The sequence below is a fragment of the Oncorhynchus nerka genome, linkage group LG6 (genome assembly GCF_034236695.1).
Source record: "Oncorhynchus nerka isolate Pitt River linkage group LG6, Oner_Uvic_2.0, whole genome shotgun sequence".
Taxonomy (NCBI): Eukaryota; Metazoa; Chordata; class Actinopteri; order Salmoniformes; family Salmonidae; genus Oncorhynchus; species Oncorhynchus nerka.
In genome coordinates this window covers 17,726,942-17,752,825 of record NC_088401.1, presented here as the reverse complement: position 1 = coordinate 17,752,825, position 25,884 = coordinate 17,726,942, and the positions used below count along the sequence as shown (strand labels likewise).

Below are 25,884 nucleotides of genomic sequence, written 5' to 3'. Positions count from 1 at the left end.
TTCATTACTTAGATTTATTGTCAAACATTAAAAAAAAGTTTTGACATACTGCTCACCGCAGGTAGGTAAAAACAGAGACAAACTCTAAAAGGCCAATATCAGCAGACTCCAGGTGAACAAAGTCCCTTGCAGTTATGTGTCCTAAATATTACAGTTCACTGCTGTAACTGTGGATCACTTCCAGGCCAGCTGATGGTGAGTAACATCAGTCCTGCCAGGTCTCATCCCAAGGCCTCAGGTAGACCTACTCATGGTACTGCTGCTCCATCCACCAGCTGTGTAGGTCATGCCGTCTCTGGCATGGCCGCGGGAACATGTTTGGGGTTGAGGATGTTGACATTTGTCGACAAGGTCTCTCGTGTGTTAAGGGGACTGCTCACAGAAAAGCCTCTCTCATTGGCAGTGGTTTCTGGGATAAGAGACCATATGGAAGGGAGAGATTACTCACCAAACAGAAGTACACACATCATACACTAGTTAACATGCCGTCAAGGCCAAGTCTAGCAGTACGGATGTTTACGTTTCGGTTGGAACCAAAATTATTTTCTAATCGGTTCACTCTGAACAGAACCATTACTTTTGTTCTTGTTCCGTTCCACTATTCTGACCAGAAAAATAAACTTCTGACCCGGTTCAAACCCTAAAACACTAACGGTTTATATCGTTTCTTTGTTGTCACGTTTACTCCTGCTCCTCCCCTAACCCCCGGTCCTGGGATTCATCATTATGCACACCTGGCATCCATCATTACGCACACCTGGCATCCATCATTACCCGCATCTGCAGATCATTATGATTCACACCATTACCTTCCTCATTACCTCCCCTTTATCTGTCCCTCCCTTACGTTCATTCCTCAGGTGGCATTGTTCCTGTGTTCATGCTATATCGCCACTGTTACGCTGTCTTGTTTCATATTTGATTAAACATTTCACCTGCTTCTCGACTCACAGGGTCATTGTTACAGAATACTGTCTCACAAAACTATGGAAGCAGCAGGAGAATCAAATGTCTCTGACAGTCAACGAACAAGCTTATCTTCTACATCAACACCATGACCAGCTGGCACAACTGGGGACGGCTATGGAGACACACTGGCAAAGATACTCAGCTGGCAGGCAGACACTGGAATACGTTTCTGAGTGACCAAGGGAGGGCTTGTACGGTATATGCACTTTGTTGCTTTTTTTTTGGGGGGGGGACTGAAAAAAATGTACGGAATGTAAAATAACTTTATTAACCGTTTCCATGCTTTTAAATAACAGTTGTCTTCCGGAACAGTACAGATCACTTGTTACCGGTTCTGATTCTGTTCCTCTAAATGTTATTTTTTCGGTTCTTTGAACCAGTTCCAACCCCTGGTGTAAATGCATCCTCTAGCTCTACAGGTACATTGGATTCTGTTACACAGGCTTCTAGATATAACAATACTCCTGACTCCTGATGTAAGTATTCACTCTGTTCTGACCACCATACTCCTGCCTAGTGTTCTTCATGATCCTCTTACACCTTCTTGTGGTCTGTCCTGGATACTACAGTTAGTTGATGGTCTGGCCGGGTACTACACATACACTCCACAGTAAGGGTGGACTGTGACTTACCTTTCATTGGCTTCATCTCACTGGTTTCCTCTGGTCTCTTTCTGGGCTTGGACTGGTCACCTGGTGACAGGAAAAGGGATATCAGGTACAGATATTGTAAAAGTAGAAGTATTTAAACCGTCATTTACCTGCAAGCTCATTCAGCCTTAGTTCTCTCAGTATTACTACACATTTGTGATTATAGACAGATAATGTTAGGTTTATTATTATACTTAACCTTTCCCCCTGCCCATACTCCTTACCTCTGACTTTAAGATATCCCAGAATTCCTGTGAGGGCGAGAGCCAGCACTGCTACCACCACGGCAAAGATCCACCACCGAGACTCCTCGTGACTTCGCATACGCTCACCTACACACAGGTAATATACACACGCCCTGATCTGTTTCACCTGTCTTTGTGCTTGTTTCCACCTCCCTCCAGATGTCACCCATCTTCCTCATTAACCCCAGTGTATTTGTACCCGTGTTCTCTGTTTGTCTGTTGAAAGTTCGTCTTGTCAGGTCTTACCAGAATGTTTTCATATCTCCCTGCTTTCTCAAATTCTGTTCCCTAGTGTCCCCGGTTCTGACCATTCTGCCTGCCCTGACCCTGAGCCTGCCTGCCATTCTGTACCTTATTGACACTGCCCTGGATTACGGACCTCTGCCTGCCTTTGACCTGTCTTTTGCCTACCCCTTGTTTGGGACAATAAACGTCTGGGACTCAAGCTGTCTGCATCTGGGTCTTATCCTGAGTTCTGATACACACAAGTAACAGACACACAGGTAACAGACACACAGGTAGCAGAAAAATACAGTAAACCCCTAACAATAGATGTGGTGGTCATGGCTCACATCAACACCATTATCCCAGAAACCCTAGACCCACTCCAATTTGCATACCGCACCAACAGATCCACAGATGATGCAAACTTTATTGCACTCCACACTGCCCTTTCCCACCTGGACATAAGGGGCACCTATGTGAGAACGTTATTAATTGACTACAGCTCAGCTTTCAACACCATAGTACCCTCAAAGCTCATCACTAAGCTAAGGACCCTGAGACTAAACACCTCCTTCTGCAACTGGATCCTGGACTTCCTGATGGGCTGCTCCCAGGTGGTAAGGGTAGGTAACAACACATTCACCACGCTGATCCTCAACACGGGGGCCCCTCAGGGGTGTATGCTCAGTCCCCTCCTGTACCCCCTTTTCACTCATGACTGCACGGCCAGGCACAACTCCAACACCATCACTAAGATTGCTGATGACAAAGCAGTGGTAGGCCTGATCACCGACAACAATGAGACAGCCTATAGGGAGGTCAGAGACTTGACCGTGTGGTGCAAGGACAGCAACTTCTCCCTCAATGTGATTAATACAAAGGAGATGATTGTGGACTACAGGAAAAGGAGGACCGAGCATGTCCCCCTTCTCATCGACGGGGCTGTAGTGGGGCAGGTTGAGAGCTTCAAGAGTTCCTTGGCATTCAAATCGCCAACAAACTAACATGGTCCAAGCACATCAAGACAGTCATGAAGAGGGCACAGCAAAACCTATTACCCCTCAGGAGACTGAAAAGATTTGGCATGGGTCCTCAGATCCTCAAAAGGTTTTAAAGCTGCACCACCGAGAGCATCCTGATGGGTTGCATCACCGCCTGGTATGGCAACTGCTTGGCCTCCAACCGCAAGGCACTACAGTGGGTAGTGCGTGTGGCCCAGTACATCACCAGGGCCAAGCTTCCTGCCATCCTGGACCCCTATACCAGGCGGTGCCAGAGGAAGGCCCAAAAATTGTCAAAGACTCCAGCCACCCTAGTCATAGACTGTTCTCTCTACTACCGCACGGCAAGCAGTACCGAAGCACCAAGTTTAGGTCCAAGAGGCTCCTAAATAGCTTCTACCGCCAAACCATAAGACTCCCGAACAGCTAATCAAATGCTACCCAGACTATTTGCATATTTGCATACTCTTATTATCTATGCATAGTCACTTTAATAACTTTACCTACATGTACATATTACCTCAATTTCCTCGACACCGGTACCCCTTGTATAAAGCCCCGCTATTGTTATTTACTGCTGCTCTTTAATCATTTGTTATTCTTATCTCTTACTTTTTTTTTCTTAACTACATTGTTGGTTAAGGGCTTGTAAGGATTTCATTGTAAGTTTTACACCTGTTGTATTCGGCGCATGCGACAAATACAATTTGATTAGATTTTTGATTTGATTTAGTGTGTAGGTGTGAGTGTTCTCTCACCAGTGACAGCTGAGATGTTGACCCCGGTGTGTTCTGTGTGTGTGTTCTGGGGGGAAGAGTAAACACAGGTATATGTCCCTGTGTGTTCCAGACTGACTGGGTTGACCAATTGCAGCGATCCGTCACCAAGCGGAACCCTGAGGACGTCCAGTCTTGCACAGGCCTCCCAGGGTGCTGAGGCAGAACTGAGCTGTGATTGGCTGTCGTAGGTGAGGATGAGGGCCTCTTCGTTGTGATTTGTGAAACTCCAGGAGACGGAGGATTTAGGCTGGTAGGGTGGGGCATGGCAAGGAATGGTCAGATCCTTCCCTTCTACTCCATTGATCTCTGAGAGAGAGTGAGTGCGAGAGCGAGAGATTACAAAAAGCTTTTAAAGTTTTACAAAACAGTGTATGTGAGTGTGTAATACCTCTTTCTCTGAGTGAAGCGGTCCAGGTCTGTGATCCATAGGAGGAGATGACAGTACAGATGTAGGTGAGCTCTGATTGGCTGTTCAGCCTCCTCAGCCGGCTCTCCACCACATACAGCCCCTGTCGGTCAGCCAGTTTACGCGTTATTGGTCGAAGAGGCTGGGCGGTGGGTGGGTCAGTTGCCCAGGCAACGTGAGGGGCGGGGTAGACATGTCGAGTGGTACACTTCACCTCTTCATAGCCACTTAGTCTGGACAACTCCAGAGACAGGGCCCGAACGGGCGCTACACACACACACATATATATATATAAGTCGGTGTGTATATATGTAACCAATGTGAAATGGTTAGCTAGTTAGCGGTGGTGCGTGCTAATAGCGTTTCAATCGGTGACGTCACTTGCTCTGAGACCTTGAAGGGGTAATGCGAGGGGTAACGATGCTTCGTGAGTGACTGTGATTGATGTGTGCAGAGGGTCCCTGGTTCGAGCCCATGTTGGGGCGAGGAGAGGGAAGGAAGCTATACTGTACTGCTACATATATATATATACACACACCAACTGATCATACATTGATAGAACATTGACAGTCACTGTGGTTGTGTCTACCATTCGATTGACAGCTTGACTCACCCTCCACCCTGACGATGACATGGGCTTCGTGCACGCCTGCAGAGGTACGCACGTGACACTTGTATCTGCCGCGGTCCCTGGGGCCACACCCCCTCAGGTGCAGCGATGCGTTACCACGGGATACCAGGTGTGTGAAGAGGGAGGTGCGGCCAGCATACTGCTCATGCTCACTCCACTCCCCTCCGCGCTGGAAGGAGTGGACAGGCACTTCCTGTTTGAGCCAGCGGATGACCTCATCACGGTCTGTTTGGAAGCTGCAGGGCAGGACACACTCCTCCAAGAACACACACGTCACGTGAGCATCTGTAAAGAGATCACACACACCTGTGAATACACCTCAGGGCCTATTGGCAATCAGAGGAATTCAGTCAAGTAAACCTGCATTGCATTCATATAAACACATTGTGGTGGAGTGAAACCATAGTAATTCACTGTACAAACAACAGATAGACTCCTCTTTCTTTGTGAGTGTGTGTGTGGTGTGTGTGCTCTTCATCTTACCTGAACACATCTCCAACCAACTTAAACAAACATGGTACGCTCCGATGATCATTCTTGGCTTTTATTATCTGCAGCCAAGCATGAAGTCACGTACTCCTGTCAGACACACACACCTCCCTATGTGCTACATGTCACAATTCTTACTCAGCTCTGTGAGTCGTCTCACCTGCCTGCTTACCACAACCTTTAACCGTTATTGATCATTGAACACAGGGTTAGTCAACGTTCTTCCTGGAGAACAGAAGGCACTTCAGCTTTTTGAGTTGACCTTTTTTGCTTTAGAACTGGGAGGCCAAATAGGTGAAATCTAACCAATCGCTTAATGATGAATTATCTCAGTTAGTGAGGTAATTGGTAAAGTCAGGTGTGGCGGAGCAGTTCCATCTGGGAACCAGATCTCACACGGTCTGATACGGTCTGACACGGTCTGATACGGTCTGATACGGTCTGACACGGTCTGATACGGTCTGATACAGTCTGATACGGTCTGATACGGTCTGATACAGTCTGATACAGTCTGATACGATCTGATACAGTCTGACACGGTCTGATACGATCTGATACGGTCTGACGGTCTGACACGGTCTGATACGGTCTGATACAGTCTGATACAGTCTGACACGGTCTGATACAGTCTGATACGGTCTCACACGGTCTGATACAGTCTGATACGGTCTGATACGGTCTGACACGGTCTGACACGGTCTGATACGGTCTCACACGGTCTGATACAGTCTGATACGGTCTGATACGGTCTGACACGGTCTGACACGGTCTGACACGGTCTGACACGGTCTGATACGGTCTGACACGGTCTGATACAGTCTGATACGGTCTGACACGGTCTGATACAGTCTGATACGGTCTGACACGGTCTGATACAGTCTGATACGGTCTCACACGGTCGGATACAGTCTGACACGGTCTGATACAGTCTGATACGGTCTCACACGGTCTGATACAGTCTGATACGGTCTGACACGGTCTGACACGGTCTGACACGGTCTGATACGGTCTGATACAGTCTGATACAGTCTGACACGGTCTGATACAGTCTGATACGGTCTCACACGGTCTGATACAGTCTGATACGGTCTGATACGGTCTGACACGGTCTGACACGGTCTGATACGGTCTCACACGGTCTGATACAGTCTGATACGGTCTGATACGGTCTGACACGGTCTGACACGGTCTGACACGGTCTGATACGGTCTGACACGGTCTGATACAGTCTGATACGGTCTGACACGGTCTGATACAGTCTGATACGGTCTGACACGGTCTGATACAGTCTGATACGGTCTCACACGGTCGGATACAGTCTGACACGGTCTGATACAGTCTGATACGGTCTCACACGGTCTGATACAGTCTGATACGGTCTGACACGGTCTGACACGGTCTGACACGGTCTGACACGGTCTGATACGGTCTGATACGGTCTGATACGGTCTGACACGGTCTGACACGGTCTGATACGGTCTGACACGGTCTGATACGGTCTGACACGGTCTGACACGGTCTGATACGGTCTGATACAGTCTGACACGGTCTGACACGGTCTGATACGGTCTGATACAGTCTGATACAGTCTGATACGGTCTCACACGGTCTGATACAGTCTGACACGGTCTGATACAGTCTGATACGGTCTCACACGGTCTGATACGGTCTGATACGGTCTGACACGGTCTGACACGGTCTGATACAGTCTGATACAGTCTGACACGGTCTGATACGGTCTGACACGGTCTGATACGGTCTGACACGGTCTGATACGGTCTGACACGGTCTGACACGGTCTGATACGGTCTGACACGGTCTGATACAGTCTGATACGGTCTCACACGGTCGGATACAGTCTAACACGGTCTGATACAGTCTGATACGGTCTCACACGGTCTGATACAGTCTGATACAGTCTGACACGGTCTGATACGGTCTGACACGGTCTGACACGGTCTGATACGGTCTGATACGGTCTGACACGGTCTGATACAGTCTGATACGGTCTCACACGGTCGGATACAGTCTAACACGGTCTGATACAGTCTGACACGGTCTGACACGGTCTGATACGGTCTGATACAGTCTGACACGGTCTGACACGGTCTGATACGGTCTGATACGGTCTGATACAGTCTGATACGGTCTCACACGGTCTGATACAGTCTGACACGGTCTGATACAGTCTGATACGGTCTCACACGGTCTGATACGGTCTGATACGGTCTGACACGGTCTGACACGGTCTGATACGGTCTGACACGGTCTGATACGGTCTGACACGGTCTGATACGGTCTGATACGGTCTGACACGGTCTGATACGGTCTGACACGGTCTGATACGGTCTGACACGGTCTGATACGGTCTGATACGGTCTGATACGATCTGATACAGTCTGACACGGCCTGACACGGTCTGACACGGTCTGATACAGTCTGATACAGTCTGACACGGTCTGATACGGTCTGATACGGTCTCACACGGTCTGACACGGTCTGATACGGTCTCACACGGTCTGATACGGTCTGATACGGTCTGATACGGTCTGACACGGTCTGACACGGTCTGATACGGTCTGACACGGTCTGACACGGTCTGATACGGTCTGATACGGTCTGATACGGTCTGATACGGTCTGACACGGTCTGATACGGTCTGATACGGTCTGATACGGTCTGATACGGTCTGACACGGTCTGACACGGTCTGATACGGTCTGACACGGTCTGATACGGTCTGACACGGTCTGACACGGTCTGATACGGTCTGATACGGTCTGACACGGTCTGACACGGTCTGACACGGTCTGATACGGTCTGACACGGTCTGATACGGTCTGACACGGTCTGATACGGTCTGACACGGTCTGACACGGTCTGACACGGTCTGATACGGTCTGATACGGTCTGACACGGTCTCGATCACGGTCTGACACGGTCTGATACGGTCTGACACGGTCTGATACGGTCTCACGGTCTGATACGGTCGATCACGGTCTGATACGGTCTGACACGGTCTGATACGGTCTGACACGGTCTGTCACGGTCTGATACGGTCTGTCACGGTACGGTCTGACACGGTCTGACACGGTCTGACACGGTCTGATACGGTCTGACACGGTCTGACACGGTCTGACACGGTCTGATACGGTCTGATACGGTCTGATACGATCTGATACGGTCTGACACGGTCTGACACGGTCTGACACGGTCTGATACAGTCTGATACAGTCTGATACAGTCTGACACGGTCTGATACGGTCTCACACGGTCTGATACGGTCTGATACGGTCTCACACGGTCTGATACGGTCTGATACGGTCTGACACGGTCTGATACGGTCTGATACGGTCTGACACGGTCTGACACGGTCTGATACGGTCTGACACGGTCTGATACGGTCTGATACAGTCTGATACAGTCTGACACGGTCTGATACAGTCTGATACGGTCTCACACGGTCTGATACGGTCTGATACGGTCTGACACGGTCTGATACGGTCTGACACGGTCTGACACGGTCTGATACGGTCTGATACGGTCTGACACGGTCTGACACGGTCTGACACGGTCTGATACGGTCTGATACGGTCTGACACGGTCTGACACGGTCTGACACGGTCTGATACGGTCTGATACGGTCTGACACGGTCTGACACGGTCTGACACGGTCTGACACGGTCTGACACGGTCTGACACGGTCTGATACGGTCTGACACGGTCTGACACGGTCTGACACGGTCTGACACGGTCTGACACGGTCTGATACGGTCTGACACGGTCTGACACGGTCTGACACGGTCTGACACGGTCTGACACGGTCTCACACGGTCTGACACGGTCTGATACGGTCTCACACGGTCTGATACGGTCTCACACGGTCTGATACGGTCTGATACGGTCTGATACGGTCTGATACGGTCTGACACGGTCTGACACGGTCTGACACGGTCTGACACGGTCTGATACGGTCTGACACGGTCTGACACGGTCTGACACGGTCTGATACGGTCTGATACGGTCTCACACGGTCTGATACGGTCTGATACGGTCTGACACGGTCTGATACAGTCTGATACCGTCTGATACGGTCTGATACGGTCTGACACGGTCTGATATGGTCTGATACAGTCTGATACAGTCTGACACGGTCTGATACAGTCTGATACGGTCTCACACGGTCTGATACGGTCTGATACGGTCTGACACGGTCTGATACGGTCTGACACGGTCTGACACGGTCTGATACGGTCTGATACGGTCTGACACGGTCTGACACGGTCTGATACGGTCTGACACGGTCTGACACGGTCTGACACGGTCTGACACGGTCTGACACGGTCTGACACGGTCTGATACGGTCTGATACGGTCTGACACGGTCTGACACGGTCTGACACGGTCTGACACGGTCTGACACGGTCTGACACGGTCTGACACGGTCTGACACGGTCTGACACGGTCTGACACGGTCTGACACGGTCTGACACGGTCTGACACGGTCTGATACGGTCTGACACGGTCTGACACGGTCTGATACGGTCTCACACGGTCTGATACGGTCTGACACGGTCTGATACGGTCTGACACGGTCTGATACGGTCTGACACGGTCTGATACGATCTGATACTGTCTGACACGGTCTGACACGGTCTGACACAGTCTGATACGGTCTGACACGGTCTGATACGGTCTCACACGGTCTGATACGGTCTGATACGGTCTCACACGGTCTGATACAGTCTGATACGGTCTGATACGGTCTGACACGGTCTGACACGGTCTGATACGGTCTGATACGGTCTGATACGGTCTGACACGGTCTGACACGGTCTGACACGGTCTGACACGGTCTGATACGGTCTGACACGGTCTGACACGGTCTGATACGGTCTGATACGGTCTCACACGGTCTGATACGGTCTGACACGGTCTGATACGGTCTGACACGGTCTGATACAGTCTGATACCGTCTGATACGGTCTGATACGGTCTGACACGGTCTGATACGGTCTGATACAGTCTGATACGGTCTGATACGGTCTGACACGGTCTGATACGGTCTGATACAGTCTGATACAGTCTGACACGGTCTGATACAGTCTGATACGGTCTCACACGGTCTGATACGGTCTGATACGGTCTGACACGGTCTGATACGGTCTGACACGGTCTGACACGGTCTGACACGGTCTGATACGGTCTGACACGGTCTGACACGGTCTGATACGGTCTGATACGGTCTGACACGGTCTGACACGGTCTGACACGGTCTGACACGGTCTGACACGGTCTGATACGGTCTGACACGGTCTGATACGGTCTGACACGGTCTGACACGGTCTGATACGGTCTGACACGGTCTGATACGGTCTGACACGGTCTGATACGGTCTGACACGGTCTGACACGGTCTGATACGGTCTGATACGGTCTGATACGGTCTGATGGTCTGATACGGTCTGACACGGTCTGATACGGTCTGACACGGTCTGACACGGTCTGATACGGTCTGACACGGTCTGATACGGTCTGACACGGTCTGATACGGTCTGACACGGTCTGATACGGTCTCACACGTTCTGATACGGTCTGATACGGTCTCACACGGTCTGATACGGTCTGACACGGTCTGATACGGTCTGACACGGTCTGACACGGTCTGATACGGTCTGACACGGTCTGACACGGTCTGATACGGTCTGACACGGTCTGATACGGTCTGACACGGTCTGATACGGTCTGATACGGTCTCACACGGTCTGATACGGTCTCACACGGTCTGATACGGTCTGACACGGTCTGATACGGTCTGATACGGTCTGATACGGTCTGATACGGTCTGATACGGTCTGACACGGTCTGATACGGTCTGACACGGTCTGACACGGTCTGATACGGTCTGACACGGTCTGATACGGTCTGACACGGTCTGATACGGTCTCACACGTTCTGATACGGTCTGATACGGTCTCACACGGTCTGATACGGTCTGACACGGTCTGATACGGTCTGACACGGTCTGATACGGTCTGACACGGTCTGACACGGTCTGATACGGTCTGACACGGTCTGATACGGTCTGACACGGTCTGACACGGTCTGATACGGTCTGATACGGTCTCACACGGTCTGATACGGTCTGACACGGTCTGACACGGTCTGACACGGTCTCACACGGTCTGATACGGTCTGACACGGTCTGATACGGTCTGACACGGTCTCACGCGGTCTGATACGGTCTGACACGGTCTGACGCGGTCTGATACGGTCTGACACGGTCTCACGCGGTCTGATACGGTCTGACACGGTCTGAAGCGGTCTGATACGGTCTGACACGGTCTCACGCGGTCTGATACGGTCTGACACGGTCTCACGCGGTCTGATACGGTCTGACACGGTCTCACACGGTCTGACACGGTCTGACACGGTCTGACACGGTCTGATACGGTCTGACACGGTCTGACACGGTCTGACACGGTCTGATACGGTCTGACACGGTCTGATACGGTCTGACACGGTCTGATACGGTCTGACACGGTCTGACGCGGTCTGATATGGTCTGATATGGTCTGACGCGGTCTGACGCGGTCTGATACGGTCTGATACGGTCTGACTTCAGTATTCAAAGTTTGTCCAGGGAAAGTGGGGAGGGGGAGGGTGAACATCGTGTTTTGACGGTTAAGTTTAGGCATTCTTTCCGATTGGTTAAGCTAAGGTTTGGGATAGGGTAAAAAATTAAATAAACATAAAATGTGTGCCTAGCACTGGGATTGAATCTGTGATCTTCAGAGCTGGAGCTCATGATTGGGTAGAGTAGCACTGGGATTGAACCTGTGATCTTGGAAGCTGGAGCACGCGGCTTACACCCATCCGCCATCTCCATCCATAATGCCCTAGCAAGCAGCGGACCTACTTGATCATAATAGTGCTCACTGCTGCCCCTAGTGGCCAGTCCTGAAGGCATCTCCTGACATCCCGGGGACCTGGAATACTGCACTGGTCTGGTGTGACCTGGCTGCTCCAGGATCAGGGTTCTAACCACCTGCTCTAACCAACCAGTTACCAAATCACCTAAACTCACCATGTCAATCAGGGCCAATCAGAGGCAGTCTCACCTGGGATTGTGGTCTGAGTTGAGATGCTGATCCACAGAAGGAGACAGGTCCAGGTGTATGTCACTGCCATGTCAATCTCTCTCACACATGTGTACACATGTACACATACTCACAAAAACACACATCCAGAGACAGTGACACACACGTCCGTCCAATCTTCACTTCTGTGGTCACCGTCTCTTCCTCAAGGTTAATCTTTCTCCACGAGCCTCTCTCTCGTTCTCCTGTCTCCCTTCTCTTTGTAATGTAGAAACACACACACATTCAGAGCTAATGAGAGACATGCGGTGTGGTAGTAATAACGTGACAGGACATGTTCAGGAGGCTGTGGCTAATAGAGTTTGATCTCCTAATTGGGGGGTGGGGTGGGGGGTGGGGGGGTGCTAAGAGAGACATCTGGTTGAGGTTTCCTTTATTCTCCACTCCCTCCACGTCTTCCTGTGTGTGTTTCCCCTCTCTTTCCTTATCACATATCAGCTCTCTCTTTCCTTATCACATATCAGCTCTCTCTTTCCTTATCATATATTCCCTTTCTTAATTATCTTCTCTCTTTCTTCATATATATCTCTTTCCTTATATCTTCTCTCTTTCTTAATCACATCTTCTCTCTCTTTCCTTATCATATCTTATCTCTCTCTTTCCTAATATCTTGTCTCTCTCTTTCCTTATCATATCTTATCTCGCTCTTTCTTTATGTGATAGTTCAAGATGTAGAGTAGAGCATGACAGAGCGGAAGAGAAGAGAAGAGAGTAGGTCACATATGCTACAGTCTATTCACTGTAATGTAAGAGTTCCAAATCATCTTTATTCAATCACATCAAAACACACACCCACACATAGTTACACACACACACACACACACACACACACACACACACACACACCATAAATGAGATCACAGGGCAGAGAAAACACAGGACAGAGAAAACACAGGGCAGAGCATCACATGGAAATAGTTAGTGAGGTTAGACATCAAACACAGAATAATCACACACTCATGGAGTCATTGTCATCTGGTGCAGTATTTGTCTTCTCTGCTCCTCCTCTCGCACACCATTTCACACGTTTGTTTTAGCTCCCCACACGGGCACATTCAACTAATCATGGGCTTGATGATTTGTTGATTAACTGAATCAGGTGTGGTAGTGAAGGGCTACAACAAAAACGTATATCCTTGGTGATACCAGAATTTAAAAAACAAACCAATACTGACCTAGTGTAGCGCAATAACGTCCCAGAGCTAACAGAAATAACTCTATGTTTACCCTGTTCATAAAAGCAGATACTCTTGACATGGCCATACTGACTTGATACCTAACAGCAGTCAACTGTAGCTTACTTTATAAGGTGCTGATCAGATATTGATCATGGTGGGTGGAAAACAGCCCTGGTGTTTGCTCTAGTTAGGATTGTAAGGGTTTGTTTAAGGAATGGACTACATGACTGAATCCCCATACAAGTTTTCATACAAAATGTGTTAATATTATTTGGTATTTTATTAGGATCCCCATTAGCTGTCGCAAAAAACAGCAGCTACTCTTCCTGGGGTCCAACACAAAACATGAAACATGACTTAATACAGAACATTAATAGACAAGAACAGCTCAAGGACAGAACTACATCAATAAAAATCTAATAGAGAAATAGAGATATTACAAGTCTATGAAGTGTGTGTGTGTGTGTGTGTGTGTGTGTGTGTGTGTGTGTGTGTGTGTGTTCAGTGCCGTGTGGTGTATGGCTCTCTAGTGATGAAGATAACTTTATCTTCTAGAAAACGGAGAGAATAAGAGAATGAAAAGCAGACTTACGTGAGTTCCACGTCAAGCAGAGCGAGACGAAATGAGGGAGGGAGATGTGAGAGAGAAGGAGAGAGAGAGCTGCTCCCTACTTCTTTTGAAAGTGAGGAGTTTGACTGGACTAACAGGTTACTTAAAGGACACTTGCACGCACACGTGCGAGAACACACACCAGCCCCCTCTCTTTCCTCTCTCACACACACACCACACACATTTCCCAATGTACTGAAGGAGAGACAGGGGGGTAATTACACACACCCCTCTGGATGGGTGGAGTTAGAGGGGCGAAAAACACAAACCCCTTAGAGAGAAGTCAAGTACTGATTTGGTCATACAGTGGATATACAGTGGCTACACAGGGCCTTCATACCCCTTGGCTTATTCAGCATTTTGTTGTGATACAGCCACACAATAACCCATAATGACAAATTGAAAACGTGTTTTTAGAAATGTTAGCAAATTTATTGAAAATTAAATACAGAAATATCTCAATTACATATGGTAAGTATTCACATCACAGAGTTAATACTTTGTAGATACACCTTTGGCGGCGATTACAGCTTTGAGTCGTCTTGGGTATGTCTGTATCAGCTTTGAGTCGTCTTGGGTATGTCTGTATCAGCTTTGAGTCGTCTTGGGTATGTCTGTTGCAGCTTTGAGTCGTCTTGGGTATGTCTGTAGCAGCTTTGAGTCGTCTTGGGTATGTCTGTAGCAGCTTTGAGTCGTCTTGGGTATGTCTGAATCAGCTTTGAGTCGTCTTGGGTATGTCTGAATCAGCTTTGAGTCGTCTTGGGTATGTCTGAATCAGCTTTGCACATCTGGATTTGGGGATTTTCTCCCGTTCTTCCTTCCAGATTTTCTCAAACTCTGTTAATGGGTTAGATGGGGAGCGGCGGTGAACAGCAATCTTCACATTTTTCCACACATTTTTAATAGGATTGAAGTCTGGGCTTTGGCTGGGCCACTCAAGGACTTTCACATTCTTATTCTGAAGCCATTCCAGCGTTGCTTTGGCTGTGTGCTTGGGGTCATTGTCCTGTTGGAATGTAAATCTTGGTCCCAGTCTAAGGTTGTTTGCACTCTGAAGCAGGTTCTCATCAATGATTTGCCTGCATTTCTCCATTCATTGTTCCCTCTATCCTTACCAGTCTCCCAGTCCCTGCCGCTGAAAAGCATCCCCATAGCATGATGCTGCCACCACCATGCTTCACGGTAGGAATGTGTTAGACGGGTGATGAGTTATGCCTAATTTTCTCCAGACATAGTACTTTGCTTTCAGGCCAAAGAGTTACATTTTTGTCTCATCAGACCACATAATATGTTGCCTTATGCTCTGTCTTTCACGTGCCTTTTGACAAAATCCAGGCATGCTGTCATCTGCCTTTTTCTCAGGAGTGGCTTCCATCTGGCCACTCTCCCATAAAGCCCAGATTTGTGAAGTGCTGTAGAGACTGTTGTCCTTCTGGCAGGTTCTCAGCCAAGGAACTCTGCAGTTCTGTCAGAGCGGTCATTGGGTTCTTGGTCATCTCCCTGACCAAGGTCCTTCGGTTGCTCAGTTTGGTTGGACGGACAGCTCTAGGCAGAATCTGGGTAGTTCCATATTTTTTTCAATTTACCAATGATGGAGACCACTGTGCTCTTGGAAACTTTCAAGACTAGAAATTGTTTAATACCCTTCCCCAGATATATGCCTCATCACAATTCTGAGATCTACGGACAGTTCCTTTGACTTCATGGTATAGTTTCTGCTCGGACATTACAGTATATAGACACGCTTGTTTCTTTCTAAATCATGTTCAAACAATTGAATTGGCCACAGGTGGAATTCAATCAAGTTGAAGAAACATCTCAAGGATGATCAATGGAAACAGGATGCACCTGAGCTCATTTTCGAGTCTCATTGCAAAGGGTCTGAATACTCATGTAAAGAAGGAATTTCAGTTTTTTATTTAATAATAATAATTTGCAAAAATTTCAAAAATACTTTTTTCACTTTGTCAATACATTTTGTGTACATTTCTGAGGATTTTTATTTAATTTAATCCATTTTAGAATAAGGCTGTAATGTAACAAAATGGGGTCTGAATAATTTTCCGAAGGCACTGTATATAGACTTATAAACTCAGTAAAAAAAGAAACGTCCTCACTGTCAACTGCGTTTATTTTCAGCAAACTCATTGCAAAGGGTCTGAATACTTACGTAACTAAGGTATTTAAAAAAAAAAATGTAAATACATTTGCAAAGATTTCTAAAAACGTGTTTGCTCTTTGTCATTATGGAGTATTGTGTGATGAGGAAAAACAAATATTTAATACATTTTAGAATAAGGCTGTAACGTAACAAAATGTGGAACAAGTCAAGGTGTCTGAATACTTTCCCGAATGCCCTGTACAATGGGCATTCATGCATGTACACACATAACCCCCATACCCCCTGTAACACCATACATTCTGTCATTCTTACTGCCTGACCTGCGTTTCAACTGGCTTCTGGCTATATCAGTCTTCATTAAGTTACGGAATGCGGGAAGGAATCTGGAGTGATTCTAGGGAGTAGCTGATTACCCAAATCAGGCAGTGTGTGTATGTGGGAAGGTTGTTGCAGAAACCGCAGGCAGTGTTTCTCCAATCACACCCTACAATTACAGGCTTATTAAAGAGACAGATCACTCAACTATCGCAGGGCGTGTGTGTGTGTGTGTGTGTGTTTATAATGTGTGTTGTCTTTCCAGGCCTATAGACCATAAGCTGAAGAGGCAGGACAGCACCAACTCTACTCATCAAGACTGAACGGCTGCTGAGGATCAAAGAACACGACATCGCTACGAGACCTGGCTTTGGAGGTCAGAAACACACATGTGCCACATACACAGGAAACACCTCCATCTCTGTTGGCAGGTTGAGATTTATTGAGATGAGTCTTGTCCTGGAGGCAGAACTGAAAGATTCCGCTAGGTAGACCAGCTGCAACGTCAAAATGGGCTATATTGGAAACATTTATGAAAACCAAACTGTGCTTTTTGGTGTTAATTTAAGGTTAGGTTTTTGCATAGCTGCCTCCAGAACAAGATCCATGACGAAAATAGCTAACCTGCTCTCTGTCTCCCAATGAAACTAATCCAATCAGTCAATCTCTGCCCCCCTTTGATGATGAATGCAATAGCTGCGTTATGAGAAGATGTGCTGGCCAATGAGTTTCTGAGACATTGAACACATCACTCCCAAACCAACACTGGCTCACATTATACTCAGTGTGTGTGTGTGTGTGTGTGTGTGTGTGTGTGTGTGTGTGTGTGTGTGTGTGTGTGTGATCCCTTGTCCATATTGAGCTAGTCTTTTTGGAACAGAGGTTGTGAGAGGGTTCCCGACCAGTTTATGATGTTGACAGTATAAAACAATTGTACAGAGTAGAGTAGTGATCACTGATCCTGATACAGAGTAGAGCAGTGGTCACCAACCCTGATCCTGATACAGAGTAGAGCAGTGGTCACCAACCCTGATCCTGATACAGAGTAGAGCAGTGGTCACCAACCCTGATCCTGATACAGAGTAGAGCAGTGGTCACCAACCCTGATCCTGATACAGAGTAGAGCAGTGGTCACCAACCCTGATCCTGATACAGAGTAGAGCAGTGGTCACCAACCCTGATCCTGATACAGAGTAGAGCAGTGGTCACCAACCCTGATCCTGATACAGAGTAGAGCAGTAGTCACCAACCCTGATCCTGATACAGAGTAGAGCAGTGGTCACCAACCCTGATCCTGATACAGAGTAGAGCGGTAGTCACCAACCCTGATCCTGATACAGAGTAGAGCGGTAGTCACCAACCCTGAATCTGATACAGAGTAGAGCAGTGATCACCAACCCTGAATCTGATACAGAGTAGAGCAGTGGTCACCAACCCTGAATCTGATACAGAGTAGAGCAGTGGTCACCAACCCTGATCTTGATACAGAGTAGAGCAGTGGTCACCAACCCTGATCCATATACAGAGTAGAGCAGTGGTCACCAACCCTGATCCATATACAGAGTAGAGCAGTGATCACCAACCCTGAATCTGATACAGAGTAGAGTAGTGAACACCAACCCTGAATCTGATACAGAGTAGAGTAGTGGTCACCAACCCTGATCCATATACAGAGTAGAGCAGTGGTCACCAACCCTGATCCATATACAGAGTAGAGCAGTGGTCACCAACCCTGATCCATATACAGAGTAGAGCAGTGGTCACCAACCCTGATCCATATACAGAGTAGAGCAGTGGTCACCAACCCTGATCCATATACAGAGTAGAGCAGTGGTCACCAACCCTGATCCTGATCCATATACAGAGTAGAGCAGTGGTCACCAACCCTGATCCTGATCCATATTCAGAGTAGAGCAGTGGTCACCAACCCTGATCCTGATACAGAGTAGAGCAGTGGTCACCAACCCTGATCCTGATACAGAGTAGAGCAGTGGTCACCAACCCTGATCTTGATCTATATACAGAGTAGAGCAGTGGTCACCAACCCTGATCCATATACAGAGTAGAGCAGTGGTCACCAACCCTGATCCTGATCCATATTCAGAGTAGAGCAGTGGTCACCAACCCTGATCCTGATACAGAGTAGAGCAGTGGTCACCAACCCTGATCTTGATCTATATACAGAGTAGAGCAGTGGTCACCAACCCTGATCCTGATACAGAGTAGAGCAGTGGTCACCAACCCTGATCCTGATACAGAGTAGAGCAGTGGTCACCAACCCTGATCCTGATACAGAGTAGAGCAGTGGTCACCAACCCTGATCCTGATACAGAGTAGAGCAGTGGTCACCAACCCTGAATCTGATACAGAGTAGAGCAGTGGTCACCAACCCTGATCCTGATACAGAGTAGAGCAGTGGTCACCAACCCTGAATCTGATACAGAGTAGAGCAGTGGTCACCAACCCTGATCCTGATACAGAGTAGAGCAGTGGTCACCAACCCTGAATCTGATAAAGAGTAGAGCAGTGGTCACCAACCCTGATCCTGATACAGAGTAGAGCAGTGGTCACCAACTTTGATCCTGATCCATATACAGAGTAGAGTAGTGATCACCAACCCTGATCCTGATCCATATTCAGAGTAGAGCAGTGATCACCAACCCTGATCCATATACAGAGTAGACTAGTGAAGACCAACCCTGATCTTGATCCATATACAGAGTAGAGCAGTGGTCACCAACCCTGATCTTGATCCATATACAGAGTAGACTAGTGGTCACCAACCCTGATCTTGATCCATATACAGAGTAGAGCAGTGGTCACCAACCCTGATCTTGATCCATATACAGAGTAGAGCAGTGGTCACCAACCCTGATCTTGATCCATATACAGAATAGAGCAGTGGTCACCAACCCTGAATCTGATACAGAGTAGAGCAGTGGTCACCAACCCTGAATCTGATACAGAGTAGAGCAGTGGTCACCAACCCTGATCCTGATACAGAGTAGAGCAGTGGTCACCAACCCTGATCCTGATACAGAGTAGAGCAGTGGTCACCAACCCTGAATCTGATACAGAGTAGAGCAGTGGTCACCAACCCTGATCCATATACAGAGTAGACTAGTAAACACCAACCCTGATCTTGATCCATATACAGAGTAGACTAGTAAACACCAACCCTGATCCTGATCCATATACAGAGTAGAGCAGTGGTCACCAACCCTGATCCATATACAGAGTAGACTAGTGAACACCAACCCTGATCCATATACAGAGTAGACTAGTAAACACCAACCCTGATCCTGATCCATATACAGAGTAGAGCAGTGGTCACCAACCCTGATCCATATACAGAGTAGACTAGTGAACACCAACCCTGATCCATATACAGAGTAGACTAGTAAACACCAACCCTGATCTTGATCCATATACAGAGTAGACTAGTAAACACCAACCCTGATCTTGATCCATATACAGAGTAGACTAGTGAACACCAACCCTGATCTTGATCCATATACAGAGTAGACTAGTGAACACCAACCCTGATCTTGATCCATATACAGAGTAGACTAGTAAACACCAACCCTGATCTTGACCCATATACAGAGTAGACTAGTGAACACCAACCCTGATCCATATACAGATTAGACTAGTGAACACCAACCCTGATCTTGATCCATATACAGAGTAGACTAGTAAACACCAACCCTGATCCTGATCCATATACAGAGTAGAGCAGTGGTCACCAACCCTGATCCATATACAGAGTAGACTAGTAAACACCAACCCTGATCTTGATCCATATACAGAGTAGACTAGTAAACACCAACCCTGATCCTGATCCATATACAGAGTAGAGCAGTGGTCACCAACCCTGATCCATATACAGAGTAGACTAGTGAACACCAACCCTGATCCATATACAGAGTAGACTAGTAAACACCAAACCTGATCTTGATCCATATACAGAGTAGACTAGTAAACACCAACCCTGATCTTGATCCATATACAGAGTAGACTAGTAAACACCAACCCTGATCCTGATCCATATACAGAGTAGAGCAGTGGTCACCAACCCTGATCCATATACAGAGTAGACTAGTGAACACCAACCCTGATCCATATACAGAGTAGACTAGTAAACACCAACCCTGATCTTGATCCATATACAGAGTAGACTAGTGAACACCAACCCTGATCTTGATCCATATACAGAGTAGACTAGTAAACACCAACCCTGATCTTGACCCATATACAGAGTAGACTAGTGAACACCAACCCTGATCCATATACAGAGTAGAGCAGTGGTCACCAACCCTGATCCTGATCCATACACAGAGTAGAGCAGTGGTCACCAACCCTGATCCATATACAGAGTAGAGCAGTGGTCACCAACCCTGCTCCTGATCCATACACAGAGTAGAGCAGTGGTCACCAACCCTGATCCTGATCCATACACAGAGTAGAGCAGTGGTCACCAACCCTGATCCATATACAGAGTAGAGCAGTGGTCACCAACCCTGATCCATATACAGAGTAGAGTAGTGATCACCAACCCTGATCCTGATCCATATTCAGAGTAGAGCAGTGGTCACCAACCCTGATCCATATACAGAGTAGAGCAGTGGTCACCAACCCTGATCCATATACAGAGTAGAGCAGTGAACACCAACTCTGATCCTGATCCATATTCAGAGTAGAGCAGTGGTCACCAACCCTATATTTGATTAACTCCATTTTTTAAAACTGCATTGTTGTTTAAGGGCTTGTAAGTAAGCATTTCACGGTAAGGTCTACACAGTGCATGTGACAAATACAATTTGATTTGATTCTCCTATGGGGACAGCTAAAGAACCCTTTTTGAACCATTTTTTCTAAGTGTACACATTGCAGCTCTCCAGGACCAGGGTTGGAGACAACTACAGAGCCCTGATTAATGACCTCAGTGTGATGTCATGTGTGTGGGTGTAGCAGTAATTTGTGGGTGTTTGTGTTTGTTGCTCTGGTTTGGTGGTTTGGGTCGTGGTGAGGAGCTCCTCCGGTCCTGACGAGCTATATATATATATATATATATATATATATATATGTGTATGTATGTGTGTGTGTGTGTGTGTGTGTTCTCAGGTGCAGCCATCCCTGTGGGCATTGCTGTCCAGGTGGAGAGTATCGACATCATCTCAGAGGTCAACATGGGTGTATAATCTATACACGTGTGTGTATAATCAATCCACATGTGTATCTGAACAATCGTCTGTGTTCTGCCGAGGGCATCACTGTGACCCTGTACCTGTGTCACTCCAGGAAGGATGAGTGCCTGGCTTTTCTGTCTCCTAGCAAAGTTAGCAGGACATTTGGTGGGTGTCTGGTGAAGAAGACGTGGGTTCCTGATGTGTTCTTTGCCCACTCGAAGAGGTCCTTCATCCAGGACACCACCATGGAGAACATCATGATCAGGGTCTATCCTGACGGAAGCATACTCTACAGCGTCAGGTAGAGCATCAGCGTCTGTGTGTATATCACTATGCTGTATGTAGGTATACTATATCTTATCTCTTTTTATATGATTATTATGTTGTTATAGGATCACAGTGACTGCTCTCTACTCCATAGACTTCAGAACTGTTTACTACAACTAGAGAGCTGTGAGACACACACACACACACACACACACACACACACACACACACATCACGTGCGTGCACTAACACAGACATGCACACACATATTTACATAAATAAACATTCACCCACACTAAACATCTGATTGCTGATTGATTGGTTACACAAATACACACCACACTTTCTCTCTCCCCCTTTCTAGAAGCGTATAATGACAATGATCTGATGTTGTTTTGGAAGAATGGCAACGAGTCTCTGAGGACAGATGAGATTGTTCTCTCTCAGTTGTTCGTCAAGAAGTGCCACCCTTCCAGTGGCCTCACCTTCTACAGCAGCACGGGTCTGTCTGAGTATTTATATGTGTCTGTTTTGCGTTCTTTGTGTGTCTCGTCTCTTGTAACTATTAGGCTAACGTACTGCTTCTTTAAGAAAACCCTCAACTTTTCTCTCTCTCCCACTCTCTCCCCCCATTATCCTCTCACTTTCTGTCTCTCTCCATCACCTTTCCTTTCTGTCTCTCTCATCACCTTTCATTTCTGTCTCTCTCCATCACCTTTCCTTTCTGTCTCTCTCATCACCTTTCCTTTCTGTCTCTCTCCATCACCTGCATCTGTAAAAGTTTGTGAGGGTTTTAGGTGCCAAGACAAATTTCTTCAGCCTCCTGATGTTGAAGAGGTGCTGTTGCGCCTTCTTCACCACACTGTCTGTGTGGGTGAACAATTTCAATTTGTCAGTGATGTGTACGCCGAGGAACTCAAAGCTTTCCACATTCTCACTGTGATCCCGTAGATGTGGATAGGGAGGTGCTACCTCTGCTGTTTCCTGAAGTCCACAATCAGCTCCTTTGTTTTGTTGACGTTGGGTGAGAGGTTATTTTCCTGGCACCACACTCCCAGGGCCCTCACCTCCTCCCTGTACGATGTCTCGTCATTGTTGGTAATCAGGTCTACTAATGTTGTGTCATCTGCAAACTTGATGATAGAGTTGAAGGTGTGAGTGGCCACGCAGTCATGGGTGAACAGGGAGTACAAGAGGGGGCTGAGTACGCATCCTTGTGGAGCCCCAGAGTTGAGGATTAGCGAAGTGAAGGGGTGGCAGGGTAGCCTAGTGGTTAGAGTGTTGGACTAGTAACCGAAAGGTTGCAAGTTCAAATCCCCAAGCTGACAAGGTACAAATCTGTCGTTCTGCCCCTGAACAGGCAGTTAACCCACTGTTCCTAGGTCGTCATTGAAAATAAGAATTTGTTCTTAACTGACTTGCCTAGTAAAATAAAGGTTAAAAAAAAGAAAGAAAAAAAAGGAGTTGTTTCCAGGACCCAGTTGCACAGGGTGGGGTTCAGACCCAGGGCCTTGAGCTTAATGATGACCTTTGAGGGTACTATGGTTTTGAATGCTAAGCTATAGTTCATGAACAGCATTCTTACATAGGTATTCCTCTTGTCCAGAAGGGATAGGGCAGTGTGCAGTGCGATGGCGAATGCATCGTCTTTGGATCTATCGGGGTGGTAAGCAAATTGAAGTGGGTCTAGGGTGTCAGGTAAGGTAGAGGTGATGTGATCCTTGACTATTCTCTCAAAGCACTTCATGATGACAGAAGTGAGTCCTAACACACCTGCTGTCCCCCTCCCTCCACACACATGTCCTCTTCCTTCAGTTATCACTACAGTACTGACCATGTCCACCATCATTACTGGGGTGTCCTCCTCCATGCCACAAGTAAGTGTAATTGTGTGTGTGTCTGCGTGCGTGCGTGCGTGCGTGCATGCATGTTTGTTTGTGTGTGTGTGTGCGTGCGTACACTGCATGTGTGTGTGATTCAGATGTCCTAACGTGAAGGTGGTGGACATCTACCTTTGGACCAGCTTCCTGTTTGTGTTCCTGTCAGTGATAGAATACGCTGCTGTCAACTACTGTTCTATGCTAGAGGAGATGAGACGACTGAATAGAGGAAAGGTCAGAGGTCATTAATTTCCAGGATATTCCAGGTATTCTCTCTACACTACACTGCTCTCTAGTGTTCAGATATGAGAAATTATGACTCCATGAAATCACCACAAGTTTCTTTCCTAGTATGTTCTGTATGATCCACACAGTGTATCGAGATGTATTCTATATGTGCCTGTCTGTCCCCCCATTCAGCTCCCAACCTCTTATAACGCCAGCCAGGCCATGGCCTTCGACGGCTGTTTCCACGGCAATGACATCAAGTGGACCCTGTTCCCCCATCTGTCAAACTCCCACGGAACTCCACCCCAGAACCCTGAGGAACCCCCCCCCCCCCCCCCCCGAGGGGACATGTCTCCACCGACAATGGCTGGTGCGGCAGAACGTGGACCTGCTACACCTACTTGATCGACTCGTACTCCTCGCATGGCCTTCACTATGTCCTACCTGCTATTCAATACCATCTACTGGAATATGAACTCCTCCTGAGGGGCCCTACTGAGCATACTACTGGGACCCTACTGACTGTAACTCCTCTCGAGGGACCCTATACTGCTGGGACTCTACAGAGTATGGACTCCACCTAAGGGACCCTTCTGAGTATGGCCTCCTCCTGAGGAACCCTTCTGAGTATGGCCTCCTCCTGAGGAACCCTTCTGAGTATGGCCTCCTCCCGAGGGACCCTTCTGAGTATGGCCTCCTCCCGAGGGACCCTTCTGAGTATGGCCTCCTCCCGAGGGACCCTTCTGAGTATGGCCTCCTCCCGAGGGACCCTTCTGAGTATGGCCTCCTCCTGAGGGGCCCTTCTGAGTATGGCCTCCTCCTGAGGGGCCCTTCTGAGTATGGACTCCACCTGAGGGGCCATTCTGAGTATGGACTCCACCTGAGGGACCCTTCTGAGTATGGCCTCCTCCTGAGGGGCCCTATGGACTCCTCCTGAGGGGCCATTCTGAGTATGGACTCCACCTGAGGGACCCTTCTGAGTATGGACTCCTCCTGAGGGGCCCTTCTGAGTATGGACTCCACCTGAGGGACCCTTCTGAGTATGGCCTCCTCCTGAGGGGCCCTATGGACTCCTCCTGAGGGGCCATTCTGAGTATGGACTCCACCTGAGGGACCCTATGGACTCCTACTCTGTGAAAATGTTTACCACTGGGACCCTACTTTAAAATAGTCTAGATGGCACTTTAATGTGTACAATCCCCTGCCCAGGTTGAAACAATAATGTTCACTGCTTACTATAACCAAGGAATATTAGGGGAAAACCTTCCTATGCTTTATCACTATAACTGTTGAGTGATTTATGTTTTTTCATTTAATTTTGTGGTGAATGAATGGTGTATCTTATTATGTCAGTCATGTACTGTATGTTCAGAAATAAACATGATTGAAATCTGTCATTTTTATTCATTATTCAAACCTCTCTATCAGCCAACATTCCAGACAGCACCTGTGACCTGCCATAGGCAGCAGATCCGACCATATGGTTTACAGCTGGTTGGACAGTCTACCTGTGTAGATTAAAACACCACGGATCCGGCGCGAG

General features: G+C 47.7%; 1 protein-coding gene and 1 pseudogene across 2 annotated transcripts; one reads left to right on the top strand and one right to left on the bottom strand.

The window, feature by feature from the left end:
* LOC115130099 (V-set domain-containing T-cell activation inhibitor 1-like) lies at positions 1–14,474 on the bottom strand. Of its 2 annotated transcripts, none has more exons than XM_029660873.2 (8): positions 14,323–14,474; positions 12,514–12,750; positions 4,889–5,191; positions 4,258–4,542; positions 3,849–4,175; positions 1,844–1,951; positions 1,602–1,661; positions 1–409 (listed from the first exon to the last, which is right to left on the bottom strand). In XM_029660873.2, exons 2-8 carry the CDS (start codon positions 12,581–12,583, stop codon positions 285–287), a joined length of 1,278 nt encoding a protein of 425 aa, XP_029516733.1. In that variant the 5' UTR covers positions 12,584–12,750; positions 14,323–14,474; the 3' UTR covers positions 1–284. The 2 variants fall into 2 exon arrangements, with proteins under 2 accessions (XP_029516733.1, XP_029516734.1); XM_029660874.2 differs by having other exon boundaries at positions 12,514–12,745.
* On the top strand, positions 14,306–25,736 carry LOC115131020 (gamma-aminobutyric acid receptor subunit rho-3-like; annotated as a pseudogene).
* Positions 25,737–25,884: the final 148 nt, after the last annotated feature.

What these genes read in the sequence shown, in the direction of transcription:
- LOC115130099 (XM_029660873.2), bottom strand. Translation starts at nt 12,583, where the DNA reads ATGGCAGTGACATACACCTGGACCTGTCTCCTTCTGTGGATCAGCATC. An exon ending in AACTCAGACCACAATCCCAG is followed by an intron (nt 5,192 to 12,513) that starts GTGAGACTGCCT and finishes ATCTCTTTACAG; the next exon opens with ATGCTCACGTGACGTGTGTG. An exon ending in CGCTTCACTCAGAGAAAGAG is followed by an intron (nt 4,176 to 4,257) that starts GTATTACACACT and finishes ACTCTCTCTCAG; the next exon opens with AGATCAATGGAGTAGAAGGG.